The following is a 25,307-nucleotide window of genomic DNA, read 5'->3' on the forward strand; positions in this document are numbered from 1 at the left end:
ATATAGAGAGATAGGAGACCAAGAGACCGAGGTAAGAAAAGAGCAAGAAGATAAAGATCAGTGAGTCGCATTTAGAAAGTGGCAATGAGAAATTGGAGAGTAGTAATTATTAATTAAATAATTATGTATTAATTATTTATTAAGTATGTATTATGGGTTCCACCATGAGAGATGTGATGTGAAGGAAGTGTCATCCTCCACCTGGCTAATGAAGGTCTATGGTGTGCAGTGTGTAGAAGACCATTAGTTGATAAAATAATTAGGGAGTCAAGATATAGGGGAGATAAGGACAAAGAGGAAATGAGTGAGAAACGAAGAGAAAATAAATAGCAATTAAACAATTAAGCCATGCACATGACCAATTAGAAGATGGAACTATAGCAATGAGTCCGCGTCTTAGAAAAGAAGGCCTGCTCCTGTAGGGATAGGGAGCCTGTGATATAGGACTTCCATTTTCTAAAATAATGGGATTCCTTTGAAGTAGTCGGTGATGTAATTAGATGAAACCTGTCCAAACGGAGGAGAGAGTTGAGCTCCTGTTTGATGTCTGTCATAGTTGGAGGGCAGTTGGAGACCCATTTGCGAAGAATGGCCCATCTTGCAATTAGAAGGCATGTGGATATCCAAGATTTATTATTTCTGAAGGATGACGTTTCTGAAGAGAAGAGACCAATGATTGGCTGTTCCAGAAATCCGAAAAGTAATGGTAGAGGGTGGATGGGTAATCGGAAAGCAGTGACGACAGAAATGAAATGAACAACTTGCTTCCAAAATGTAGAGATAGCAGGACAGGTCCAAAATCTGTGTTGTAATGATGGTTTTTGAATTCCACACAGAGGGCAGGTAGACATAGCCGGATTTGTTTTGGAGTAAAGACAGGGCATATAGGCACGGTGAAGAATCTTAAGTTGTTGTTCACGCCAGAATTTGTTACTATTGAAGGCACAAGTGAATTGAAAGCCTGAGAATAATTGGTCAGCTGTGAGTGCATTGTTGAAATCTTTGATCCAGGATTTCGCAGCATTGAATGTCTCGAAAGGTTTAGCAAATAGAAGGTTCAGCGGTCTATATATGTTCGAAATGTTATATTTTCGAGAGTTCACCAAGACATAAATAAATGTCGATTGAAATCTGGTAGATTTAGTAGGTGCCACGGTGTTAACAAAGCTCCTTACTAGGAGCATGTAGAAGAAATGATGTGTTGGAAGTCCATAAGTTTGCAGGATACTGTTAAGAGGTCTTGGGGAACCCATAGAGATGTCATATAATTGATGTACCAGAGTTAGGTGTTGAACTCACCAAGTATCATATGCATCGTGAGATTGAGGAGGAGGAAAGGAGGGGTTATGATTAGAGATGAGCGAATCGAAGTATCCGAAGTGGAATTCGAGTCGAATTTCGGAAAAATTTCGATTCGTGCCGAATCCGAAAAACAGCCTAATTCGGACGCGCGAATCGAAATTTTTCCGAAAATGGCGGCTGACATGTGCGGCGACGGAGCGGGGATGTCGGGGAAGGCGCGCAGACAAGGCGCGCTGCCCCATAATGCATTCCTCAACGACATGTGATCGCATCAGCCAATCAGCAGCCAGCCAGCCAGCACTGTGTAATGGTCGAGGTATATATAGCGGCCATTTTGGAAATCTTCATTTGCCTGCAGTCATTGAACAGAGGCAGACCGCTCTGTACTAGGGACAGGGACAGAGTTAGGGCCACAGAAACGAGAATTGGGGACAGAGAGAAGTTACTTAGGGACAGAGAACCATTACTCAGGGACACAGACTTGTTAATGAGGGCCACAGAATCGTTATTTAGGGACAAAGAAACGCTAGTTAGGGCCACAGAATTCATACTCAGGGACAGACAGAATTGTTACTCAGTGCCAGAGAATTGTTACTTAGGGCCACAGAAACGTTATTAGGGCCACAGAATTTTTACTCAGGGACAGACAGAATTGTTACTGAGTGCCAGAGAATTGTTACTCAGGGACAGACAGAATTGTTACTGAGTGCCAGAGAATTCTTACTCAGGGCCACAGAATTCATTCTCAGGGACAGACAGAATTGTTACTCAGGGACAGACAGAATTGTTACTGAGTGCCAGAGAATTGTTACTCTCACAGACACAAAATTGTTACTTGCACAGACACAGAATTGTTACTTGCACAGACACACAATTGTTACTCAGGGCCACAGAATTCATACTCAGGGACAGACAGAATTGTTACTGAGTGCCAGAGAATTCTTACTCAGGGCCACAGAATTCATACTCAGGGACAGACAGAATTGTTACTCAGGGACAGACAGAATTGTTACTGAGTGCCAGAGAATTGTTACTCAGGGACAGACAGAATTGTTACTGAGTGCCAGAGAATTGTTACTCAGGGACAGACAGAATTGTTACTGAGTGCCAGAGAATTGTTACTCTCACAGACACAAAATTGTTACTTGCACAGACACAGAATTGTTACTCGCACAGAGACAGAATTGTTACTCAGGGCCACAGAATTCATACTCAGGGACAGACAGAATTGTTACTGAGTGCCAGAGAATTGTTACTCAGGGACAGACAGAATTGTTACTGAGTGCCAGAGAATTGTTACTCTCACAGACACAAAATTGTTACTTGCACAGACACAGAATTGTTACTTGCACAGACACACAATTGTTACTCAGGGCCACAGAATTCATACTCAGGGACAGACAGAATTGTTACTGAGTGCCAGAGAATTCTTACTCAGGGCCACAGAATTCATACTCAGGGACAGACAGAATTGTTACTCAGGGACAGACAGAATTGTTACTGAGTGCCAGAGAATTGTTACTCAGGGACAGACAGAATTGTTACTGAGTGCCAGAGAATTGTTACTCTCACAGACACAAAATTGTTACTTGCACAGACACAGAATTGTTACTTGCACAGACACACAATTGTTACTCAGGGCCACAGAATTCATACTCAGGGACAGACAGAATTGTTACTGAGTGCCAGAGAATTGTTACTCAGGGACAGACAGAATTGTTACTGAGTGCCAGAGAATTGTTACTCTCACAGACACAAAATTGTTACTTGCACAGACACAGAATTGTTACTCGCACAGAGACAGAATTGTTACTCAGGGCCACAGAATTCATACTCAGGGACAGACAGAATTGTTACTGAGTGCCAGAGAATTGTTACTCAGGGAAGACAGAATTGTTACTGAGTGCCATAGAATTGTTACTCAGGGACAGACAGAATTGTTACTGAGTGCCAGAGAATTGTTACTCTCACAGACACAAAATTGTTACTTGCACAGACACAGAATTGTTACTCGCACAGAGACAGAATTGTTACTCAGGGCCACAGAATTCATACTCAGGGACAGACAGAATTGTTACTGAGTGCCAGAGAATTGTTACTCAGGGACAGACAGAATTGTTACTGAGTGCCAGAGAATTGTTACTCTCACAGACACAAAATTGTTACTTGCACAGACACAGAATTGTTACTTGCACAGACACACAATTGTTACTGAGTGCCAGAGAATTGTTACTCAGGGACAGACAGAATTGTTACTGAGTGCCAGAGAATTGTTACTCAGGGACAGACAGAATTGTTACTGAGTGCCAGAGAATTGTTACTCAGGGACAGACAGAATTGTTACTGAGTGCCAGAGAATTGTTACTCTCACAGACACAAAATTGTTACTTGCACAGACACAGAATTGTTACTCGCACAGAGACAGAATTGTTACTCAGGGCCACAGAATTCATACTCAGGGACAGACAGAATTGTTACTGAGTGCCAGAGAATTGTTACTCAGGGACAGACAGAATTGTTACTGAGTGCCAGAGAATTGTTACTCTCACAGACACAAAATTGTTACTTGCACAGACACAGAATTGTTACTTGCACAGACACACAATTGTTACTCAGGGCCACAGAATTCATACTCAGGGACAGACAGAATTGTTACTGAGTGCCAGAGAATTGTTACTCAGGGACAGACAGAATTGTTACTGAGTGCCAGAGAATTGTTACTCTCACAGACACAAAATTGTTACTTGCACAGACACAGAATTGTTACTCGCACAGAGACAGAATTGTTACTCAGGGCCACAGAATTCATACTCAGGGACAGACAGAATTGTTACTGAGTGCCAGAGAATTGTTACTCAGGGAAGACAGAATTGTTACTGAGTGCCATAGAATTGTTACTCAGGGACAGACAGAATTGTTACTGAGTGCCAGAGAATTGTTACTCTCACAGACACAAAATTGTTACTTGCACAGACACAGAATTGTTACTCGCACAGAGACAGAATTGTTACTCAGGGCCACAGAATTCATACTCAGGGACAGACAGAATTGTTACTGAGTGCCAGAGAATTGTTACTCAGGGACAGACAGAATTGTTACTGAGTGCCAGAGAATTGTTACTCTCACAGACACAAAATTGTTACTTGCACAGACACAGAATTGTTACTTGCACAGACACACAATTGTTACTGAGTGCCAGAGAATTGTTACTCAGGGACAGACAGAATTGTTACTGAGTGCCAGAGAATTGTTACTCAGGGACAGACAGAATTGTTACTGAGTGCCAGAGAATTGTTACTCAGGGACAGACAGAATTGTTACTGAGTGCCAGAGAATTGTTACTCGCACAGACACAAAATTGTTACTTGCACAGACACAGAATTGTTACTCGCACAGAGACAGAATTGTTACTCAGGGCCACAGAATTCATACTCAGGGACAGACAGAATTGTTACTGAGTGCCAGAGAATTGTTACTCAGGGACAGACAGAATTGTTACTGAGTGCCAGAGAATTGTTACTCTCACAGACACAAAATTGTTACTTGCACAGACACAGAATTGTTACTTGCACAGACACACAATTGTTACTCAGGGCCACAGAATTCATACTCAGGGACAGACAGAATTGTTACTGAGTGCCAGAGAATTCTTACTCAGGGCCACAGAATTCATACTCAGGGACAGACAGAATTGTTACTCAGGGACAGACAGAATTGTTACTGAGTGCCAGAGAATTGTTACTCAGGGACAGACAGAATTTTTACTGAGTGCCAGAGAATTGTTACTCTCACAGACACAAAATTGTTACTTGCACAGACACAGAATTGTTACTTGCACAGACACACAATTGTTACTCAGGGCCACAGAATTCATACTCAGGGACAGACAGAATTGTTACTGAGTGCCAGAGAATTGTTACTCAGGGACACCTAATCGTTGAATTAAATAGTATGTCAGACAACATGCAGAGGAGTGGCAGAGGAGGCAATGTTTTAGGAGCGAGCAGACGTGGCAGCAGAGGAAGGGGTCGAGGCAGCAGTATTCGCAGCCAGAGGCCAGTGCTCCCGGTGTCATCCAGCGGTCGTGTCTCCACCGACAACCCTGCCGTCATTGATTGGTTGGCTCGGTCGTCTTCCTCTTCCCAGGTCACCTCTGACACCTACAGCCAACGGTCGGTGGGTACGTCAGACACAACCGTTAGTTGGCATGGCCCGGGACCAAGCCCACTGAAATCACGTGTCCTCTACCTGCCCCTGTCCTTTGCTGTTCCCTCACCAAGCGAAGTATCGCATGCTGTGGGCTCAGCCCCACTGTACAGTGAGGAAGAGCTAACAGAGGGCGGTCAGGAACGGGGGGAGACATCGGCCTTTTCAGCAGCCAAGCGAACAAGTACTGGCGAGGAGAGTGGCTCGGTAGCCGGTCTAGAGACAGGTCTGTCTCCTGTCTCATGTGCCACTTTCAGGTCTCTTCACACTGCTGGTGTGTTTAATTTTTTGACATAGGGTGCAGGCAGATTACGGGCCTCACATAGCTGCTGCCAGGCCCCTAATCTGCCATGGGCCCCTATATACCGCCTCCTCATGCTGCTGCCAAGTCCAGAGTCTGTCATGGTCCCTGTACGGCCTCCCATTGCTGCTGTCTCCATCGCCACACTCTGCTGCCATGTGCCACTTTCAGGTCTCTTCACACTGCTGGTGTGTTAAATTTTTTGACATAGGGTGCTGCAAGATAACGGGCCTCACATAGCTGCTGCCAGTCCCCTAATCAGCCATGGGCCCCTATACCGCCTCCTCCTGCTGCTGCCAGGTCCAGAGTCTCTCATGCCATGTGCCACTTTCAGGTCTCTTCACACTGCTGGTGTGTTAAATTTTTTGACATAGGGTGCTGCAAGATAACGGGCCTCACATAGCTGCTGCCAGGCCCCTAATCTGCCATGGGCCCCTATATACCGCCTCCTCATGCTGCTGCCAAGTCCAGAGTCTGTCATGGTCCCTGTACGGCCTCCCATTGCTGCTGTCTCCATCGCCACACTCTGCTGCCATGTGCCACTTTCAGGTCTCTTCACACTGCTGGTGTGTTAAATTTTTTGACATAGGGTGCAGGCAGATTACGGGCCTCACATAGCTGCTGCCAGGCCCCTAATCTGCCATGGGCCCCTATATACCGCCTCCTCATGCTGCTGCCAAGTCTAGAGTCTGTCATGGGTCCCTGTACGGCCTCCCATTGCTGCTGTCTCCATCGCCACACTCTGCTGCCATGTGCCACTTTCAGGTCTCTTCACACTGCTGGTGTGTTAAATTTTTTGACATAGGGTGCAGGCAGATTACGGGCCTCACATAGCTGCTGCCAGGCCCCTAATCTGCCATGGGCCCCTATATACCGCCTCCTCCTGCTGCTGCCAGGTCCAGAGTCTCTCATGGGTCCCTGTACGGCCTCCCATTGCTGCTGTCTCCATCGCCACACTCTGCTGCCATGTGCCACTTTCAGGTCTCTTCACACTGCTGGTGTGTTAAATTTTTTGACATAGGGTGCAGGCAGATTACGGGCCTCACATAGCTGCTGCCAGGCCCCTAATCTGCCATGGGCCCCTATATACCACCTCCTCCTGCTGCTGCCAGGTCCAGAGTCTCTCATGGGTCCCTGTACGGCCTCCCATTGCTGCTGTCTCCATCGCCACACTCTGCTGCCATGTGCCACTTTCAGGTCTCTTCACACTGCTGGTGTGTTAAATTTTTTGACATAGGGTGCTGCAAGATAACGGGCCTCACATAGCTGCTGCCAGGCCCCTAATCTGCCATGGGCCCCTATATACCGCCTCCTCATGCTGCTGCCAAGTCCAGAGTCTGTCATGGTCCCTGTACGGCCTCCCATTGCTGCTGTCTCCATCGCCACACTCTGCTGCCATGTGCCACTTTCAGGTCTCTTCACACTGCTGGTGTGTTAAATTTTTTGACATAGGGTGCAGGCAGATTACGGGCCTCACATAGCTGCTGCCAGGCCCCTAATCTGCCATGGGCCCCTATATACCGCCTCCTCCTGCTGCTGCCAGGTCCAGAGTCTCTCATGGGTCCCTGTACGGCCTCCCATTGCTGCTGTCTCCATCGCCACACTCTGCTGCCATGTGCCACTTTCAGGTCTCTTCACACTGCTGGTGTGTTAAATTTTTTGACATAGGGTGCTGCAAGATAACGGGCCTCACATAGCTGCTGCCAGGCCCCTAATCTGCCATGGGCCCCTATATACCGCCTCCTCATGCTGCTGCCAAGTCCAGAGTCTGTCATGGTCCCTGTACGGCCTCCCATTGCTGCTGTCTCCATCGCCACACTCTGCTGCCATGTGCCACTTTCAGGTCTCTTCACACTGCTGGTGTGTTAAATTTTTTGACATAGGGTGCAGGCAGATTACGGGCCTCACATAGCTGCTGCCAGGCCCCTAATCTGCCATGGGCCCCTATATACCGCCTCCTCCTGCTGCTGCCAGGTCCAGAGTCTCTCATGGGTCCCTGTACGGCCTCCCATTGCTGCTGTCTCCATCGCCACACTCTGCTGCCATGTGCCACTTTCAGGTCTCTTCACACTGCTGGTGTGTTAAATTTTTTGACATAGGGTGCTGCAAGATAACGGGCCTCACATAGCTGCTGCCAGGCCCCTAATCTGCCATGGGCCCCTATATACCGCCTCCTCATGCTGCTGCCAAGTCCAGAGTCTGTCATGGTCCCTGTACGGCCTCCCATTGCTGCTGTCTCCATCGCCACACTCTGCTGCCATGTGCCACTTTCAGGTCTCTTCACACTGCTGGTGTGTTAAATTTTTTGACATAGGGTGCTGCAAGATAACGGGCCTCACATAGCTGCTGCCAGGCCCCTAATCTGCCATGGGCCCCTATATACCGCCTCCTCATGCTGCTGCCAAGTCCAGAGTCTGTCATGGTCCCTGTACGGCCTCCCATTGCTGCTGTCTCCATCGCCACACTCTGCTGCCATGTGCCACTTTCAGGTCTCTTCACACTGCTGGTGTGTTAAATTTTTTGACATAGGGTGCAGGCAGATTACGGGCCTCACATAGCTGCTGCCAGGCCCCTAATCTGCCATGGGCCCCTATATACCGCCTCCTCCTGCTGCTGCCAGGTCCAGAGTCTCTCATGGGTCCCTGTACGGCCTCCCATTGCTGCTGTCTCCATCGCCACACTCTGCTGCCATGTGCCACTTTCAGGTCTCTTCACACTGCTGGTGTGTTAAATTTTTTGACATAGGGTGCTGCAAGATAACGGGCCTCACATAGCTGCTGCCAGGCCCCTAATCTGCCATGGGCCCCTATATACCGCCTCCTCATGCTGCTGCCAAGTCCAGAGTCTGTCATGGTCCCTGTACGGCCTCCCATTGCTGCTGTCTCCATCGCCACACTCTGCTGCCATGTGCCACTTTCAGGTCTCTTCACACTGCTGGTGTGTTAAATTTTTTGACATAGGGTGCTGCAAGATAACGGGCCTCACATAGCTGCTGCCAGGCCCCTAATCTGCCATGGGCCCCTATATACCGCCTCCTCATGCTGCTGCCAAGTCCAGAGTCTGTCATGGTCCCTGTACGGCCTCCCATTGCTGCTGTCTCCATCGCCACACTCTGCTGCCATGTGCCACTTTCAGGTCTCTTCACACTGCTGGTGTGTTAAATTTTTTGACATAGGGTGCAGGCAGATTACGGGCCTCACATAGCTGCTGCCAGGCCCCTAATCTGCCATGGGCCCCTATATACCGCCTCCTCATGCTGCTGCCAAGTCCAGAGTCTCTCATGGGTCCCTGTACGGCCTCCCATTGCTGCTGTCTCCATCGCCACACTCTGCTGCCATGTGCCACTTTCAGGTCTCTTCACACTGCTGGTGTGTTAAATTTTTTGACATAGGGTGCAGGCAGATTACGGGCCTCACATAGCTGCTGCCAGGCCCCTAATCTGCCATGGGCCCCTATATACCGCCTCCTCCTGCTGCTGCCAGGTCCAGAGTCTCTCATGGGTCCCTGTACGGCCTCCCATTGCTGCTGTCTCCATCGCCACACTCTGCTGCCATGTGCCACTTTCAGGTCTCTTCACACTGCTGGTGTGTTAAATTTTTTGACATAGGGTGCTGCAAGATAACGGGCCTCACATAGCTGCTGCCAGGCCCCTAATCTGCCATGGGCCCCTATATACCGCCTCCTCATGCTGCTGCCAAGTCCAGAGTCTGTCATGGTCCCTGTACGGCCTCCCATTGCTGCTGTCTCCATCGCCACACTCTGCTGCCATGTGCCACTTTCAGGTCTCTTCACACTGCTGGTGTGTTAAATTTTTTGACATAGGGTGCTGCAAGATAACGGGCCTCACATAGCTGCTGCCAGGCCCCTAATCTGCCATGGGCCCCTATATACCGCCTCCTCATGCTGCTGCCAAGTCCAGAGTCTGTCATGGTCCCTGTACGGCCTCCCATTGCTGCTGTCTCCATCGCCACACTCTGCTGCCATGTGCCACTTTCAGGTCTCTTCACACTGCTGGTGTGTTAAATTTTTTGACATAGGGTGCAGGCAGATTACGGGCCTCACATAGCTGCTGCCAGGCCCCTAATCTGCCATGGGCCCCTATATACCGCCTCCTCCTGCTGCTGCCAGGTCCAGAGTCTCTCATGGGTCCCTGTACGGCCTCCCATTGCTGCTGTCTCCATCGCCACACTCTGCTGCCATGTGCCACTTTCAGGTCTCTTCACACTGCTGGTGTGTTAAATTTTTTGACATAGGGTGCTGCAAGATAACGGGCCTCACATAGCTGCTGCCAGGCCCCTAATCTGCCATGGGCCCCTATATACCGCCTCCTCATGCTGCTGCCAAGTCCAGAGTCTGTCATGGTCCCTGTACGGCCTCCCATTGCTGCTGTCTCCATCGCCACACTCTGCTGCCATGTGCCACTTTCAGGTCTCTTCACACTGCTGGTGTGTTAAATTTTTTGACATAGGGTGCTGCAAGATAACGGGCCTCACATAGCTGCTGCCAGGCCCCTAATCTGCCATGGGCCCCTATATACCGCCTCCTCATGCTGCTGCCAAGTCCAGAGTCTGTCATGGTCCCTGTACGGCCTCCCATTGCTGCTGTCTCCATCGCCACACTCTGCTGCCATGTGCCACTTTCAGGTCTCTTCACACTGCTGGTGTGTTAAATTTTTTGACATAGGGTGCAGGCAGATTACGGGCCTCACATAGCTGCTGCCAGGCCCCTAATCTGCCATGGGCCCCTATATACCGCCTCCTCATGCTGCTGCCAAGTCCAGAGTCTCTCATGGGTCCCTGTACGGCCTCCCATTGCTGCTGTCTCCATCGCCACACTCTGCTGCCATGTGCCACTTTCAGGTCTCTTCACACTGCTGGTGTGTTAAATTTTTTGACATAGGGTGCTGCAAGATAACGGGCCTCACATAGCTGCTGCCAGGCCCCTAATCTGCCATGGGCCCCTATATACCGCCTCCTCATGCTGCTGCCAAGTCCAGAGTCTGTCATGGTCCCTGTACGGCCTCCCATTGCTGCTGTCTCCATCGCCACACTCTGCTGCCATGTGCCACTTTCAGGTCTCTTCACACTGCTGGTGTGTTAAATTTTTTGACATAGGGTGCAGGCAGATTACGGGCCTCACATAGCTGCTGCCAGGCCCCTAATCTGCCATGGGCCCCTATATACCGCCTCCTCCTGCTGCTGCCAGGTCCAGAGTCTCTCATGGGTCCCTGTACGGCCTCCCATTGCTGCTGTCTCCATCGCCACACTCTGCTGCCATGTGCCACTTTCAGGTCTCTTCACACTGCTGGTGTGTTAAATTTTTTGACATAGGGTGCTGCAAGATAACGGGCCTCACATAGCTGCTGCCAGGCCCCTAATCTGCCATGGGCCCCTATATACCGCCTCCTCATGCTGCTGCCAAGTCCAGAGTCTGTCATGGTCCCTGTACGGCCTCCCATTGCTGCTGTCTCCATCGCCACACTCTGCTGCCATGTGCCACTTTCAGGTCTCTTCACACTGCTGGTGTGTTAAATTTTTTGACATAGGGTGCTGCAAGATAACGGGCCTCACATAGCTGCTGCCAGGCCCCTAATCTGCCATGGGCCCCTATATACCGCCTCCTCATGCTGCTGCCAAGTCCAGAGTCTGTCATGGTCCCTGTACGGCCTCCCATTGCTGCTGTCTCCATCGCCACACTCTGCTGCCATGTGCCACTTTCAGGTCTCTTCACACTGCTGGTGTGTTAAATTTTTTGACATAGGGTGCAGGCAGATTACGGGCCTCACATAGCTGCTGCCAGGCCCCTAATCTGCCATGGGCCCCTATATACCGCCTCCTCATGCTGCTGCCAAGTCCAGAGTCTGTCATGGTCCCTGTACGGCCTCCCATTGCTGCTGTCTCCATCGCCACACTCTGCTGCCATGTGCCACTTTCAGGTCTCTTCACACTGCTGGTGTGTTAAATTTTTTGACATAGGGTGCAGGCAGATTACGGGCCTCACATAGCTGCTGCCAGGCCCCTAATCTGCCATGGGCCCCTATATACCACCTCCTCCTGCTGCTGCCAGGTCCAGAGTCTCTCATGGGTCCCTGTACGGCCTCCCATTGCTGCTGTCTCCATCGCCACACTCTGCTGCCATGTGCCACTTTCAGGTCTCTTCACACTGCTGGTGTGTTAAATTTTTTGACATAGGGTGCTGCAAGATAACGGGCCTCACATAGCTGCTGCCAGGCCCCTAATCTGCCATGGGCCCCTATATACCGCCTCCTCATGCTGCTGCCAAGTCCAGAGTCTGTCATGGTCCCTGTACGGCCTCCCATTGCTGCTGTCTCCATCGCCACACTCTGCTGCCATGTGCCACTTTCAGGTCTCTTCACACTGCTGGTGTGTTAAATTTTTTGACATAGGGTGCTGCAAGATAACGGGCCTCACATAGCTGCTGCCAGGCCCCTAATCAGCCATGGGCCCCTATACCGCCTCCTCCTGCTGCTGCCAGGTCCAGAGTCTCTCATGCCATGTGCCACTTTCAGGTCTCTTCACACTGCTGGTGTGTTTAATTTTTTGACATAGGGTGCAGGCAGATTACGGGCCTCACATAGCTGCTGCCAGGCCCCTAATCTGCCATGGGCCCCTATATACCGCCTCCTCATGCTGCTGCCAAGTCTAGAGTCTCTCATGGGTCCCTGTACGGCCTCCCATTGCTGCTGTCTCCATCGCCACACTCTGCTGCCATGTGCCACTTTCAGGTCTCTTCACACTGCTGGTGTGTTAAATTTTTTGACATAGGGTGCTGGCAGATTACGGGCCTCCTATAGCTGCTGCCAGGCCCCTAATCTGCCGTAGGCCCCTATATACCGCCTCCTCATGCTGCTGCCAGGTCCAGAGTCTCTCATGGGTCCCTGTACGGCCTCCCATTGCTGCTGTCTCCATCGCCACACTCTGCCATGTGCCACTTTCAGGTCTCCTCACACTGCTGGTGTGTTCCATTTTTTGTCATAGGGTGCTGGCAGATTATGGGCCTCCCATAACTGCTGCCAGGCCCCTAATCTGCCATGGGCCCCTATACCGACTCCTCATGCTGTGACGTTGCAACAAGGTGGAATTCAACCCTACATATGTTAGACCGCCTTTACGAACAGCAAAAGGCCATCACAGATTTCCTGATGTTAAAAGCAGATAAAGGTACTCCCTGTGTAACTTAGATGTCAGCCATTGGCAGCTCATGCGTGACACCTGCGCTTGCTCAGGCCCTTTGAGGAGGCCACGCTATTCGTGAGTCGGCAGGACTATGGGATGAACGACGTCATTCCTCTGTTGCACGTCCTGGAACAAATGCTGTTAACAATGGCTGGTCAGGGTGCGGTAGACGTGGCGCACAGATCTCAACGCCACATGGCCCCTGTGGGGGCAGGACTGGAAGAAGAGGAGGAGGTAGAGGAGGACATTGGTGCTCAGGAATTATTGAGTGAAATGGGTGGTTTTTCCACTCAGCGGACAGGAGTGGAGGAGCAGGAGCATCTGGTAGAGGAGGAGGAAGAGGAGACAGAGGACCTAGACGCACCGTGGCAGTATGCTGTGGAGATGGAGGCAGGGAGTCCCTCGCATTCCTTGGCACAAATGGCCCATAGCATGCTCGGTTGCTTGCGTAGCGACAGCCGAATAATAACCATCAGACAGAGGGATGACTTTTGGCTGTCCACCTTGTTGGACCCTCGCTACCGTTCAAAAATGGTGGCCTTTTTCACACCTGCTGAGAGGGAGGCCAAAATAACGTACTATAAAAAACACCTATGTAGTCAGCTGGTCTCTGCCTGTCTGCGCCAACGTCCATCCTCAGACACTGTGGGCCCTGTGCGCTCGTGTTCCGCTGCCATGGCAGCAGGGGAGGGGTGGGGTGGTAGGAGCAGTGGCAGCTCCACCAGCAGCGGCTGCCTCAGTCTGCAGTCGATGATGAGTAGCTTTCTTCACCAGCGCAGTGAGGAAACTACTAACCAGCCGCAGCAGCAGCAGCAGCATCAGGTGGACCTGGAGCAGGACCTCAAACAACAGGCTTAGGCCTACTTGGACAGCACCCTGCCAACCGAGGTAGACAATCCCCTTGACTACTGGGCAACGAAACTTGACCTTTGGCCCCAACTAGCTGAATTTGCCCTTGAAAGGCTGTCATGCCCGGCCAGTAGCGTGGCATCGGAGCGCGTGTTTAGTGCGGCAGGAGGTATTGCAACTCCGCGGAGGACACGACTGTCCACCCAAAGTGTGGAGAGACTCACGTTTGTGAAAATGAATCAGGCGTGGATTAGTCTGGATTTCAAACCACCAGTTCCTGACACAACTGACTAAATCCGCCATGAATCATGCCCCAAACATGTGCCACTTTCAGGTCTCCTCACACTGCTGGTGTGTTCCATTTTTTGTCATAGGGTGCTGGCAGATTACGGGCCTCCCATAGCTGCTGCCAGGCCCCTAATCTGCCATGGGCCCCTATACCGCCTCCTCATGCTGCTGCCAAGTCCAGAGTCTCTCATGGGTCCCTGTACGGCCTCCCATTGCTGCTGCCTCCATCGCCACACTCTGCCATGTGCCACTTTCAGGTCTCCTCACACTGCTGGTGTGTTCCATTTTTTGTCATAGGGTGCTGGCAGATTACGGGCCTCCCATAGCTGCTGCCAGGCCCCTAATCTGCCATGGGCCCCTATACCGCCTCCTCATGCTGCTGCCAGGTCCAGAGTCTCTCATGGGTCCCTGTACGGCCTCCCATTGCTGCTGTCTCCATCGCCACACTCTGCCATGTGCCACTTTCAGGTCTCCTCACACTGCTGGTGGGTTCCATTTTTTGTCATAGGGTGCTGGCAGATTACGGGCCTCCCATAGCTGCTGCCAGGCCCGTAATCTGCCATGGGCCCCCGTACCGACTCCTCATGCTGCTGCCAGGCCCGTAATCTGTCATGGGCCACTGTTGTCGCTTGTTGGCATATTCCGCTCGTTCAGATGCTCCTTCTCCTGCTACTCCTCTTCACGGATTCCGTCAGCAGTCTTTCTTGGAATCCGTTTCCAAGAGACAACAGTTTGCGAGCACGCACCCGACGGTGCAGAAGCTGAACGTCCTCCTGTCCAAGTTGCTGCTGCCAGGCTCGTAATCTGTCATGCGCCCCTGTACCGCCTCCTCATGCTGCTGCCAGGTCCAGAGTGTGTCATGGGCCCCCGTACCGACTCCTCATGCTGCTGCCAGGCCCGTAATCTGTCATGGGCCCCTGTACCGCCTCCCCATGCTGCTGCCAGGTCCAGAGTGTGTCATGGGTCCCTGTACGGCCTCCCATTGCTGCTGCCAGGCCCGTAATCTGCCATGGGCCCCTGTACCGACTCCTCATGCTGCTGCCAGGCCCGTAATCTGTCATGGGCCCCTGTACCGCCTCCTCATGCTGCTGCCAGGTCCAGAGTGTGTCATGGGTCCCTGTACGGCCTCCCATTGCTGCTGTCTCTATCGCCACACTCTGCCATGTGCCACTTTCAGGTCTCCTCACACTGCTGGTGGTTTCCATTTTTGTCATAGGGTGCTGTATGGCCTCCCATTGCTGCTGCCTCCACCGCCACACTGTGGCTCCACACTCTGGTTTTGGCCCCGTGACTGCCCAAATGAGTGAAGTGTGCGGTGATTCTAAGATCGACGGCACTCATCTGCATGTCATACTGACTGACAGTATTATTTCTCTTCCCCAGCAGACTCCAAGGGCATTTAAATTAAAGGTACAGTGTTCTGCACTAATATTAAGTCTCTCTGAAGCCTAGAAACACCCTTTTTTAAGTTAAATTCACAGCGAATTTATTCGACTCGAATCGAATATTGTCCACGAATTCGCCGAATCAGTCGAATCGAATTTTTCATTTCTTCGCTCATCTCTAGTTATGATGAATAGGAAGAAAATGTGAAAGCCACGGGAGACCCCAATTTACGCCTGACTTCCCTCCATGTGATAAGGGTGTCGTGAATGAGTGAGTTATGTTTTAAGTGGGGTGGCAAAGAGTTAACATTGGAGTGTAATAAGGCAGAGAGATCATAAGGGTATGCTAGTGCAGATTCCAAATGATAATTAGAGAAATTAGAGGATTGGGTGAGCCAGTATAGGCCTATCTGAAGTAAACAGGAAAGATTATAGATGCGAATATTCGGGAGACCGGAGCCTCCCTCGCATCTTGGTAGGAATAATTTATCAAGTGCTGTGCGGGGAGGTTTGCCTTTCCATAAAAAGGTTGATATTGCCATATTTAGCCTCGTTATGTCATTGTGTTTAAGCAAGAGAGGTATGGTTTGGAGCGGGTAGAGAAGTTTTGGAAAGCTGACCATCTTAAAAAGGTGCGATCTGCCCAGGAGTGAAAGTGGTAAGTCCTTCCACATATCCAATTCCCCAATAATTTTGGCAATCGTTGGCGTATAATTTATCGTATATAAGGATGAAGCTGGCTTCCCTATCTTTATACCTAAGTAGGTAATATGTTTGGGAACGATTTGAATGTCGAGTTTGGCTCTAGGGCCAAGTTGAAAAGTAACGGGGATAGAGGGCACCCCTGTCTAGTGCCTTTGTGGAGAGGAATGGGTTAGATATGTGACATCTCGGGCTGTTGGAGTGGAGTACGTGGTTTGGATTAGATGCGTAAATGGGCCTTCAAACCCAAACTTTCTTAACGCTAAGAAAAGTAATTAAAAACTAACATTATCAAAAGCCTTTTCGGCATCTAATGAGATTATTGCCGCTTCTAGGAGTGTGTCATTCGAGGCTTGATTCAGAGCGGATATCACCTTCCGAATATTCGAGGCTGCTGAGCATCCCTGCACAAAACCTGCTTGGGAAGGATGAATAGGAGTGGGTAAAATAGTTGTTAGGCGAGAGGCGATAAATTTTGACAAGAGTTTTGCATCAAGATTCAGCAGGGATATAGGACGATACGAACCAGGTTCTAATGGGTCTTCATCTTTTTTGGCAATCAATTTAATGTGGGCTTGAGAGCCAGAGGGAAGGTAGTCTCCTCCTGTCTGAATGGTTTGAAACACCGATTGTAAAGTAGGGGAAAGGGTTTCAGCCATTAATTTGTAAAATTCGGCTGTATAGCCATCGGGGCACGGGGCTTTACCATTTGCAAGTGACTTAATAGCTAAAGATACATCCGCCAGAGTAATAGGAGCATTTAAGGCTTGAAGTGAGGTGGGGTCTAACCGTGGCGATGAGACATGGTCCAGGAAGGGGGTAGCTTTAGTGATGTCTGTAGGGTCCGAGCCATAGAGACTGCAGTCGAAGTTTTCTAAAACAGATATAATGTCTAGAGGATCGCTTTTCAGTATTCTCTGCGCGCCTCTCAGAGACGTAAGAAGAGTAGGAGTAAATGGCTTTTTACATAGTCTTGCTAACAACTTGCCTGGCTTATTGCCGAATTTATGAAATTGCAGGTCGGTATGTGATTGGTGTATGGCCCCTTGGGCAGCTGCCCATGTGTCAAATTGATGCTTAGCCTCTGACCATGCAGTCCTATTTTCGTGGGAATTAAGAGTTGCTAGATCTTGCTGCGGTTGTCTTATTCGGAGGCTGGCTGCTGAGTAGTTTCGGAGAAGGTTTTTCTTGTAGGTGGAAGTGAATGCTATGATTCTGCCACGTAAAACCACTTTGCCCATCTCCCAAAAGAGGTTGGGGTTTGTTTTATGCTCCGCATTCGTTTCACAGAACTCGCTCCAAGCATTATTCAATACTCAGGGGAAGTCCCAATTGTGTGCCAGAAAGGAGGGGAAACGCCAGGTGTGTGAGTGGTGGTTATTTTGCGCGTGACGTATGGAGATGGAAATCGAGGAGTGATCAGAAATCGCTATATCATGTATCTCAGAATCTTTGATGTTTTGCAAGAGTATGTGATTAACAAAGAAATAATCAATTCTGGATAGGGTATGGTGTACAGGAGAGAAGAAAGTGAAATCCCTTTCCTCTGGGTGTGTAAGCTGTAACGACTCTGTCAGGGCTCCGGGTATGACCAGAGGTGTGTGGACTGACACAGGGAAACGCGAGCTTCAGATATGGTATAAATAAGACAATTTATTAAGACTAACAATACAAACATAAATGCAGTGCACCAAACCCCAAGCTAACACAAATACATACAACAAGGTGAAACAAAGCCAAACCTAAACTGATATAGATACACAGGTACATACACATATAGAGCACAACATAGTCAGGCAGGCCTGGTCTATAACTATCGGGCAGGTAGGTACAGGAGGAGCAGGCGGAGAGTAATCAGTTCACGAGCCGGGTACAGCAACTAACGTACAGGTAGGTACAAGGGGTCAGGCAGAGAATGGTCAGGGTCAAAAGCCAGGGATCAAACAGGAGAAGTCAGCAGAGGTCAGGATCAGGCAGGGTCGGCAACAAGTCAGGCAGAAACAGGAACAGGAATGCAGGTTACAAGATACAGAGGCCCATGGAAAAACACACACCAAGGCACAGACTGCAGGTCTGGCCATCCCTTAAATACACCACCTGCAATGAGCCCCAGGTAACGGCTAATTGCCGAAGTGAACCTCTGGTTGTTGAGAGCACCCGCTGGCCAGCCCTGGTACTGCAACCCACAAGGCAGGTGAGTCCCTCCACTATTGGCAAGTCCATTCCTGACAGACTCAGTGAAGTTGTTCAATAGCGTGTGTGTTGATGGGGAGGTGGGGTTAGCTGGACAATCCGGTGTGAAAGGTTTTTGTCTGTCTTCTCGCATGTTCATACATTGATTGAAGTCTCCTCCCAACAATACAGGGAGGTGCACAAAATTTGACAATTTTGAGGACAGATCTTGAAAGAAAGGTTTGGGCGAGGAGTTTGGTGCGTATATATTGGCCAATACTAAAGGAGAGGAACCTAGCATGACATGGGCCGCAACGTATCGGCCCTCCTCATCTGTGTCTAATGTGACAATGTCGGGTGTGAGGCGTTTATGAAAAAGGATGAGTACACCTGCTTTGCCAGAGAGAGATGGCGACCCCAGCACTTGTCCTACCCATAATATTTTCATACACATAAAGTCCGTTTAGGTTAGGTGAGTTTCTTGGAGGAACGCGATGTCTGTGTTCATGCGTTTTAGATGGCGAAGAATGGCCATGCGTTTATGAGGCAATCTCAGGCGCTTAACATTCCATGAAATCACATGAAGCATAGGAAAGTAAATGCAAGGATGATTAGGAAGGTATCAGTATCGTCCTTGCTGATCAGCAGATCCGCAAACTCAGTCTCATGGTCTGCGCTCCCTTGGCTCTGTGTGAGAAGAAAGGGCGTTGTGGGGTCTCCGGGTAAGAAAGAGATAGAGCAAAGAGAAAGAAGAGAAGAGAAGAATGGGGAAAACATACAAAAATTAGACCATCCCAACATGGGTCGATCGAAAAACTGAAAAGAACAATAAACTGCATAGTTACTTGGACTTCAAATTATTCCACATGTGATCTCCTTTCTTTAGCCTGCGTTACCGGAAATTATTAGGTGTGGATCCTGTACCAAGGAGTTGCGTTGTCAGGTAGGGGGAAGGAAGAGCCCCCTATGGAGGCATCGGCCATTAGTGAAAAAAGGGATCAACTCACTCTATTATCTGCGGTAGCGCAGCAGCCAAAAGTATGATAAGACATTGCATACATATTGTAAATAAATCATTGTAAATAAGAATGAGAGAGAGCCCATGAATCCAAAGAGAACAGGATTGAGCAGCGTCATTAACCAATAATATTATAACTGAACTAAAAGCTTGAGCATGAGGCGGTGACTACCAGTATATAAGTTTTCCAGTAAGGTGTGTCTCGGCCTTCAGGGTGGTCTTTGCTTTGCTGACGTGTTATTAATGCGCTGGCATTTTGGTGGGTCCTTTCTTGGACTGCGTTGATCTTGCGGGCCGAGATCTCATGGTGGTTGTAAAATCAGGTAAATTATTTTGTAAGAATAGAATGGCTTCCTCTGGGTGTGCGAATAATTTGCTTTCCCCTGCAGGCGTAGTGAAGCGAAGTGTAGCGGGGTAAGCAAGGGTGAATTTTACCCCTTTCTGAAATAGGGTAGCACAAATTTGTTGGAACGACTTGCATTTGTGGGAGACTTCTGGCGAATAATCAGCAAACAGTAAAAGCTTGTGACCATCCAGTTGCAGGGAACTTAGAAAGTTACGAAATTAATTAAGAATGGCTATTTGGTCAGCGTAGTTAAGATACTTAACAATTGTAGACCGCGGCATGCGTCGATCATTTGAGGGGGCGCCTAATCGGTGTGTCCTTTCGACCTGGCAATGTGTCGTGATTCCCAGTGCTGCGGGTATACGTTTACAGCAGATTTCAGATAATTGACCTGAACTGTAAAATTCTGGGAGGCCCACAACCCGTAGATTATTCCTGCGTGAGCGGTTTTCTAAGTCATCCAATTTTTTTAGGCTGGTCTGTTGCTCACGTTTGACGTGTAGACCGCGCCTGCATTGCTTGAAGCTCATCCTCTAAGTCTGAGAGGCGGTGTTCAACTTTAGTTATGCGTTTGGTGTTTTTTCCCAAATCTCTTCTAAGCTGCTCTATGTCCTGATGTACTGCTCTGTCTACTGCTGTGTTGCTTGGGCAGCAACAGCCTGTGCAATTTGCTCATATTGATCCGTGGGACTACTGTGCTCAGCACGCCCTATCAGGAGAGTGTGGGGCGGCTGTGCCTCTCTCCTACCTGGTCCTGACCCTGGATCTGGGTCTGGCTCCCGTTCTGTCTCCATGCTGGCCATCAGGGGAGAAGAGCTGGGGCTGCTGTGCTCTGTAGCAGATGCTGTGGAGCTGCTATCAGCAGTGAGGTCAGTGGCGGCCATCTTGGCTGCACGGATGGGAGACCTGTCCCTCTGTGAGCAGGATCCTGTGCGGGTGCCGCCGGCCACAAGTACCGCTCCATAGGTGGTTGGGAGCGGGGGAGGCAGGGGGGCACTGCCGTGCTGTTCAGGTAAGCCCTCCGGTGCAGGAGGCTGTATTTATATGCAAAATGTTGCGGAGCCGCGGGATGCCTTCAATACCTCATGCGGTGCCGGAACCGGAAGTTCTTCAAATTCTGTTATTAAAATACACCTACCATTCGATTTTTAGACTGATCATTTCTTTGTGAGTGGACAAACATTCAAAATCAGCAGGGGAGCAAATACTTATTTCCATCACTGTACATACTTTGCGGAAAACTCGGGATCTGTCTCTTCAACAGTGCCCCTGTGGGAGGCGCATAAAGCCAGGGTGATGGGTCCCATATTACAGCTGGCGGCGGCACGGAAGTGGGAACGCCATCTTTTGGATCTTTATTCTCTACTGGCCTCTGCGGATGCTTGTTGATTATCCGAGGCGGTGCAGATGGCCCTCAACGCTGGTGTAACCATATAGAAAGTGCTTCAAGCTATCAAATCTCTACAGTCCTGATGGCTTTTCCAGTCTCTATTATAATAAATTTGTGACCCTGTTGGCACTCTTCTTTGCTGATTATTTCAATGAGTTACTCCGTCTCCGGATGCGCTCAGGGCTCATATTTCCTAAAACGACAGATTGTGTGCAGGAACCGCGAGCCTTTTGGCCCATTTTTTTTCTTAATGAAGATCTGAAGATATTGGGCAATATCCTTAGTCTTCATATCAATAAATATTTGCGTAGTCTGGTCCACATGGACCAAGTAGGTTTTGTCCCTGGGAGGCAGGCGGGTGATAACGTTCGTAAAGTGGTCCACCTTAAACACCTTCTACAACAGAAAAAAATCCTGGGATTCTTACTGTCCTTAGACGTATATAAAGCCTTTAATTCTCTATCCTGGCAATATCTGTGGTTTGTGCTGTCTCGTTGGAGTTTTGGGGACTCTATTCTCTCTTGGATTCAAGCCTTGGATTCGTCCCCTTCAGCTTTGGTTAAATACGCTGGGTATTTCTCAGATTCCTTTCCTATTTGGAGAGGGACGAGACAGGGCTGCCCCCTGTCCTCAGTGCTCTTTTCCTGGCGCTTGAGCCGCTGGCTTCAGCACTTTGGGCTGATTGTAATATATCGGGTGTTCCATATGCGGGACAGGAATTTAAGTGGAACCTTTTTGTGGACGATGCCCTCTTGACTCTCACTATTCCCCTGATGAAGCTTCCAAATTTGCAACAGGTTTTTATGCGCTTCTCCTTGATTTCGGGTCTCCGAATTAATTTGGATAAGACTGTCGCACTCAATATTACTTTGACCTCAGATTTGGTTTCACGCCTACAATCCCACTTCCCTTACAAATGGGCTTCCTCTTCTCTTGAATACCTAGGCATTCGCTTGACCCCACCTATGTCTTGTTGTTTGCTGTGAATTATTATGCATTGCTTCGGCTCCATATCCTCTCTTATGCACTTCTGGCAATTTTCACACCTGTCTTGGATAGGACGGGTTAATTCAGTGAAAATGACCATCCTGCCGAAATTGTTGTACTATTTTCGCACTCTTCCAGCGCATGTTCCTCCTCATTTCCTTCAGTTGATTCAAGCGAGGATTATGCGCTTTATCTGGGCCTGTAGGCACCCCAGAGTCTCCAGAAATACGCTTTTTGTCCACAAACTCCAGGGTGGTCTTGGGGTGCCTAATGTAATTAAGTATTATCAGGAGAGCCAGATTGCCCCACTGTCTATGTTGCACACTTCCTCTGACGTTCCTCTCTGTGTCCTACTCTATCCCCCCGGCAGAATTTTTTCGTTACCTTCAATTGCGGCACTGGCTGACCTCACTGCAGAGCACTTCTGCTTTCCTGTACCAGAAATCTGCCTTTGAAGAGCTTTGCCAACAGCGTCTGGGTTCCCCAGGCCTTATTTCCCTTCTTTATGCAGCTTTGAACAGATGTTCAACGCATACTTCTCTCTCATATATTCATTTAATACAACCACACTGGAGTCGGCATACAAAGTTTTATTTAATTGGTATTGGGTTCTGGTTTCTTTGGCCCAGGCGAACCCTGCCTGCTGTGATCGATGCTTTCAGAGTTGTGGCCATCGTGGAGATGTATTGCATATATGGTGGTCATGCCCGAAACGGATTCGTTTTTGCTCTTGTGTATTTGGCCTCCTTTTCACCTTGTTCCATCTCTCCATACGCTGGGATGCTCTGTATGCTTTGCTTCATTGTCCCATACCGGGCCTCTTGGCCCGGTATTGGACCTGTTGATCTGTTGATCTGTTGATCTGTTGAAGCCCTCAGTTCAAAGTTCCTGTTGATCTGACAGAAATGCCCTCAGGTTCTAAGTCCTGTCATGAGCTGACAACACAAAGCATTTTTGTGGACTTCTTCACAACAGAAACCAAGCATTCTACAGTCTTATGATAAAAACTAGGAGGACTAATTAGACTTTTTAAGATAACACAGGAAGTGTACGCAGGACACATCTATATGTCTGACATGATTGATGGGTATTGTTTGCACTTATTGATCAGATAGATTCCAAGATGCTGTTTAGAAGAGAAGAGAAGTACAGCCAAAGATCTTTTGGCTGTACTTCTACTGTGGATCACAGGGTGCAGTTCATTCTGCACTCCTTTGACCAGTTTTCAGCTGACAGCGGGCAGAAGTCCACTGTCAGCTGAAGTCACTCAGCCAGTCCAGACTGGGGAAAGATCCCGACTTTAAAGTCGGGATCCACCCCAGAGTCTGGAGCAACACCTGGCTCAGCCTCTCAGCAATGCACTGAGAGTCTTAACCAGCCACTCCCACCCCTCCACAGCTCAGCGCTCCAGTGAGTGTGGGGGGGGGATCGAGCAAACAGCGGTGACTGACAATGCAGCTGTGAGAACTCAACGATCGGCAAGCATGTGGTCGCTGAGTTCTCACACTTGGAGCCAGTGGGGGCCAGATGTAGCTTCGGACTGATGCTGCATCCACCTAGGTAAGTATGAATAAAAAAAAAGCAAGCCCACACTTCTCTTTAATGATATTTTGAGGAGACCAAAAGGTAGCAGATAGGAGAATTTCATTATCAGGTTTACATACACTTTAAATTAAAACTCCACCTTTATTACTTTTTCTGCTTATAACAAATTTCCTCTACATTCTTCTTTGTTTTTTTACATACTTTGCAATTCCTTAAAAGCATCATTCATGTTTTCATATTTTACTACTGGCCATAGCCAGTCTCTACATACAAGGAGGTCCAGCAACCCTATTTTTATGTTACATGATAACTATAGAACCAGAGAAAAAATAAAGCTAAAGATATATCTCTTAATTTATAATACAACATAACTCTAATATATAAATACTATTTACTCTCCCACAATGAACTGATGGAAATCAAATTGCTAGCTGTGAGCTAAAACAGTATATGTGTTTATTTTCTTAGAAACTTTGACACAGATGCTCATTGTGTTGTATTGATCTTCCTGCAGACAGTGAAAACTGCATGAAATGTCCTGATGATGAATGGCCAAATGAGAAGAAGGATCGGTGTGTTCCAAAATTGGTGGAATTTCTCTCCTACACCGAGGATACAATTGTTGCAGTATTTTCATCTGTCTCCATCTTCTGTTGTCTTCTGACTGGTTTAATATTGGGGATATTTCTACATTACCAGGACACCCCCATTGTTAAAGCGAATAACCGGAACCTGAGCTATCTCCTCCTGGTCTCCATCATGCTGAGCTTCCTCTGTGTCTTCTTGTTCCTCGGCCGTCCAGTCGATGTAACCTGCATGCTGCGTGTAACCTCTTTTGGTGTCATCTTCTCAGTTGCGCTCTCTACTCTACTTGCCAAAAGTATCATGGTGTGTATTGCTTTTAAAGCCACCAAACCTGGAAGTCCCTGGAGGAAATGGATGGGAGCCAAACTGCCAAATTTTATAATCTGTGTGTTCTCACTTGTTCAAGTCATAATCTGTGTCACTTGGTTGTCTATTTCTCACCCCTTCCAGGATGAAGATGCTCACTCTTATCAGGGAAAGATCATCATTCAGTGTAATGAGGGTTCAGTTATCGGCTTCTACTCTGTCCTGGGATATATGGGGCTTCTGGCAGCTGTGAGCTTCATTATAGCTTTTTTAGCCAGGACATTACCGGACAGTTTTAATGAGGCCAAGTACATCACCTTCAGCATGCTGGTGTTCTGCAGTGTCTGGATTGCCATGATCCCGGCCTATCTGAGCACTAAAGGGAAAGACATGGTGGCTGTGGAGATTTTTGCTATAATGGCATCAAGTATTGGACTTCTTGGTTGTATATTTTTCCGAAAATGTTATATAATTCAGTTCAGACCTGACCTGAATACAAAAATAGGTTTGTTTGAAAACAGAGGATAATATATATTTTTAGTGTTTTGTATACAGTAGTTGCTGTGTGTGTGTGTGTATGTGTATATATACACTGCTCAAAAAAATTAAAAGAACACTTTGAAAACACATCTGATCTCAATAGGGAAAAATATCATACGGGATATCTGTACTGATATGGACTGGGTAACCTACGGAGGACTGAATTCAAAGACACCTAGAAAATTAAAA

The 25,307-nt window shown here is 48.6% G+C and overlaps 1 protein-coding gene across 1 annotated transcript in view; it reads left to right on the forward strand.

Moving 5' to 3' along the window:
* The window catches only part of LOC149449820 (vomeronasal type-2 receptor 26-like), a 54,310-nt gene extending 29,204 nt beyond the window's left edge, over positions 1-25,106 (forward strand). Inside the window, exon 6 of the mRNA XM_089692715.1 lies at positions 24,202-25,106. Within this exon, the coding sequence (XP_089548841.1) occupies positions 24,202-25,106 (905 nt within the window). The remainder of the gene's footprint in view (positions 1-24,201) is intronic.
* The last annotated feature ends 201 nt before the right edge of the window (positions 25,107-25,307 follow it).

Source organism: Staurois parvus, unplaced genomic scaffold, assembly GCF_062004578.1.
Source record: "Staurois parvus isolate SC_StPar_1 unplaced genomic scaffold, SC_StPar_1.0 ptg000602l, whole genome shotgun sequence".
Lineage (NCBI taxonomy): Eukaryota > Metazoa > Chordata > Amphibia > Anura > Ranidae > Staurois > Staurois parvus.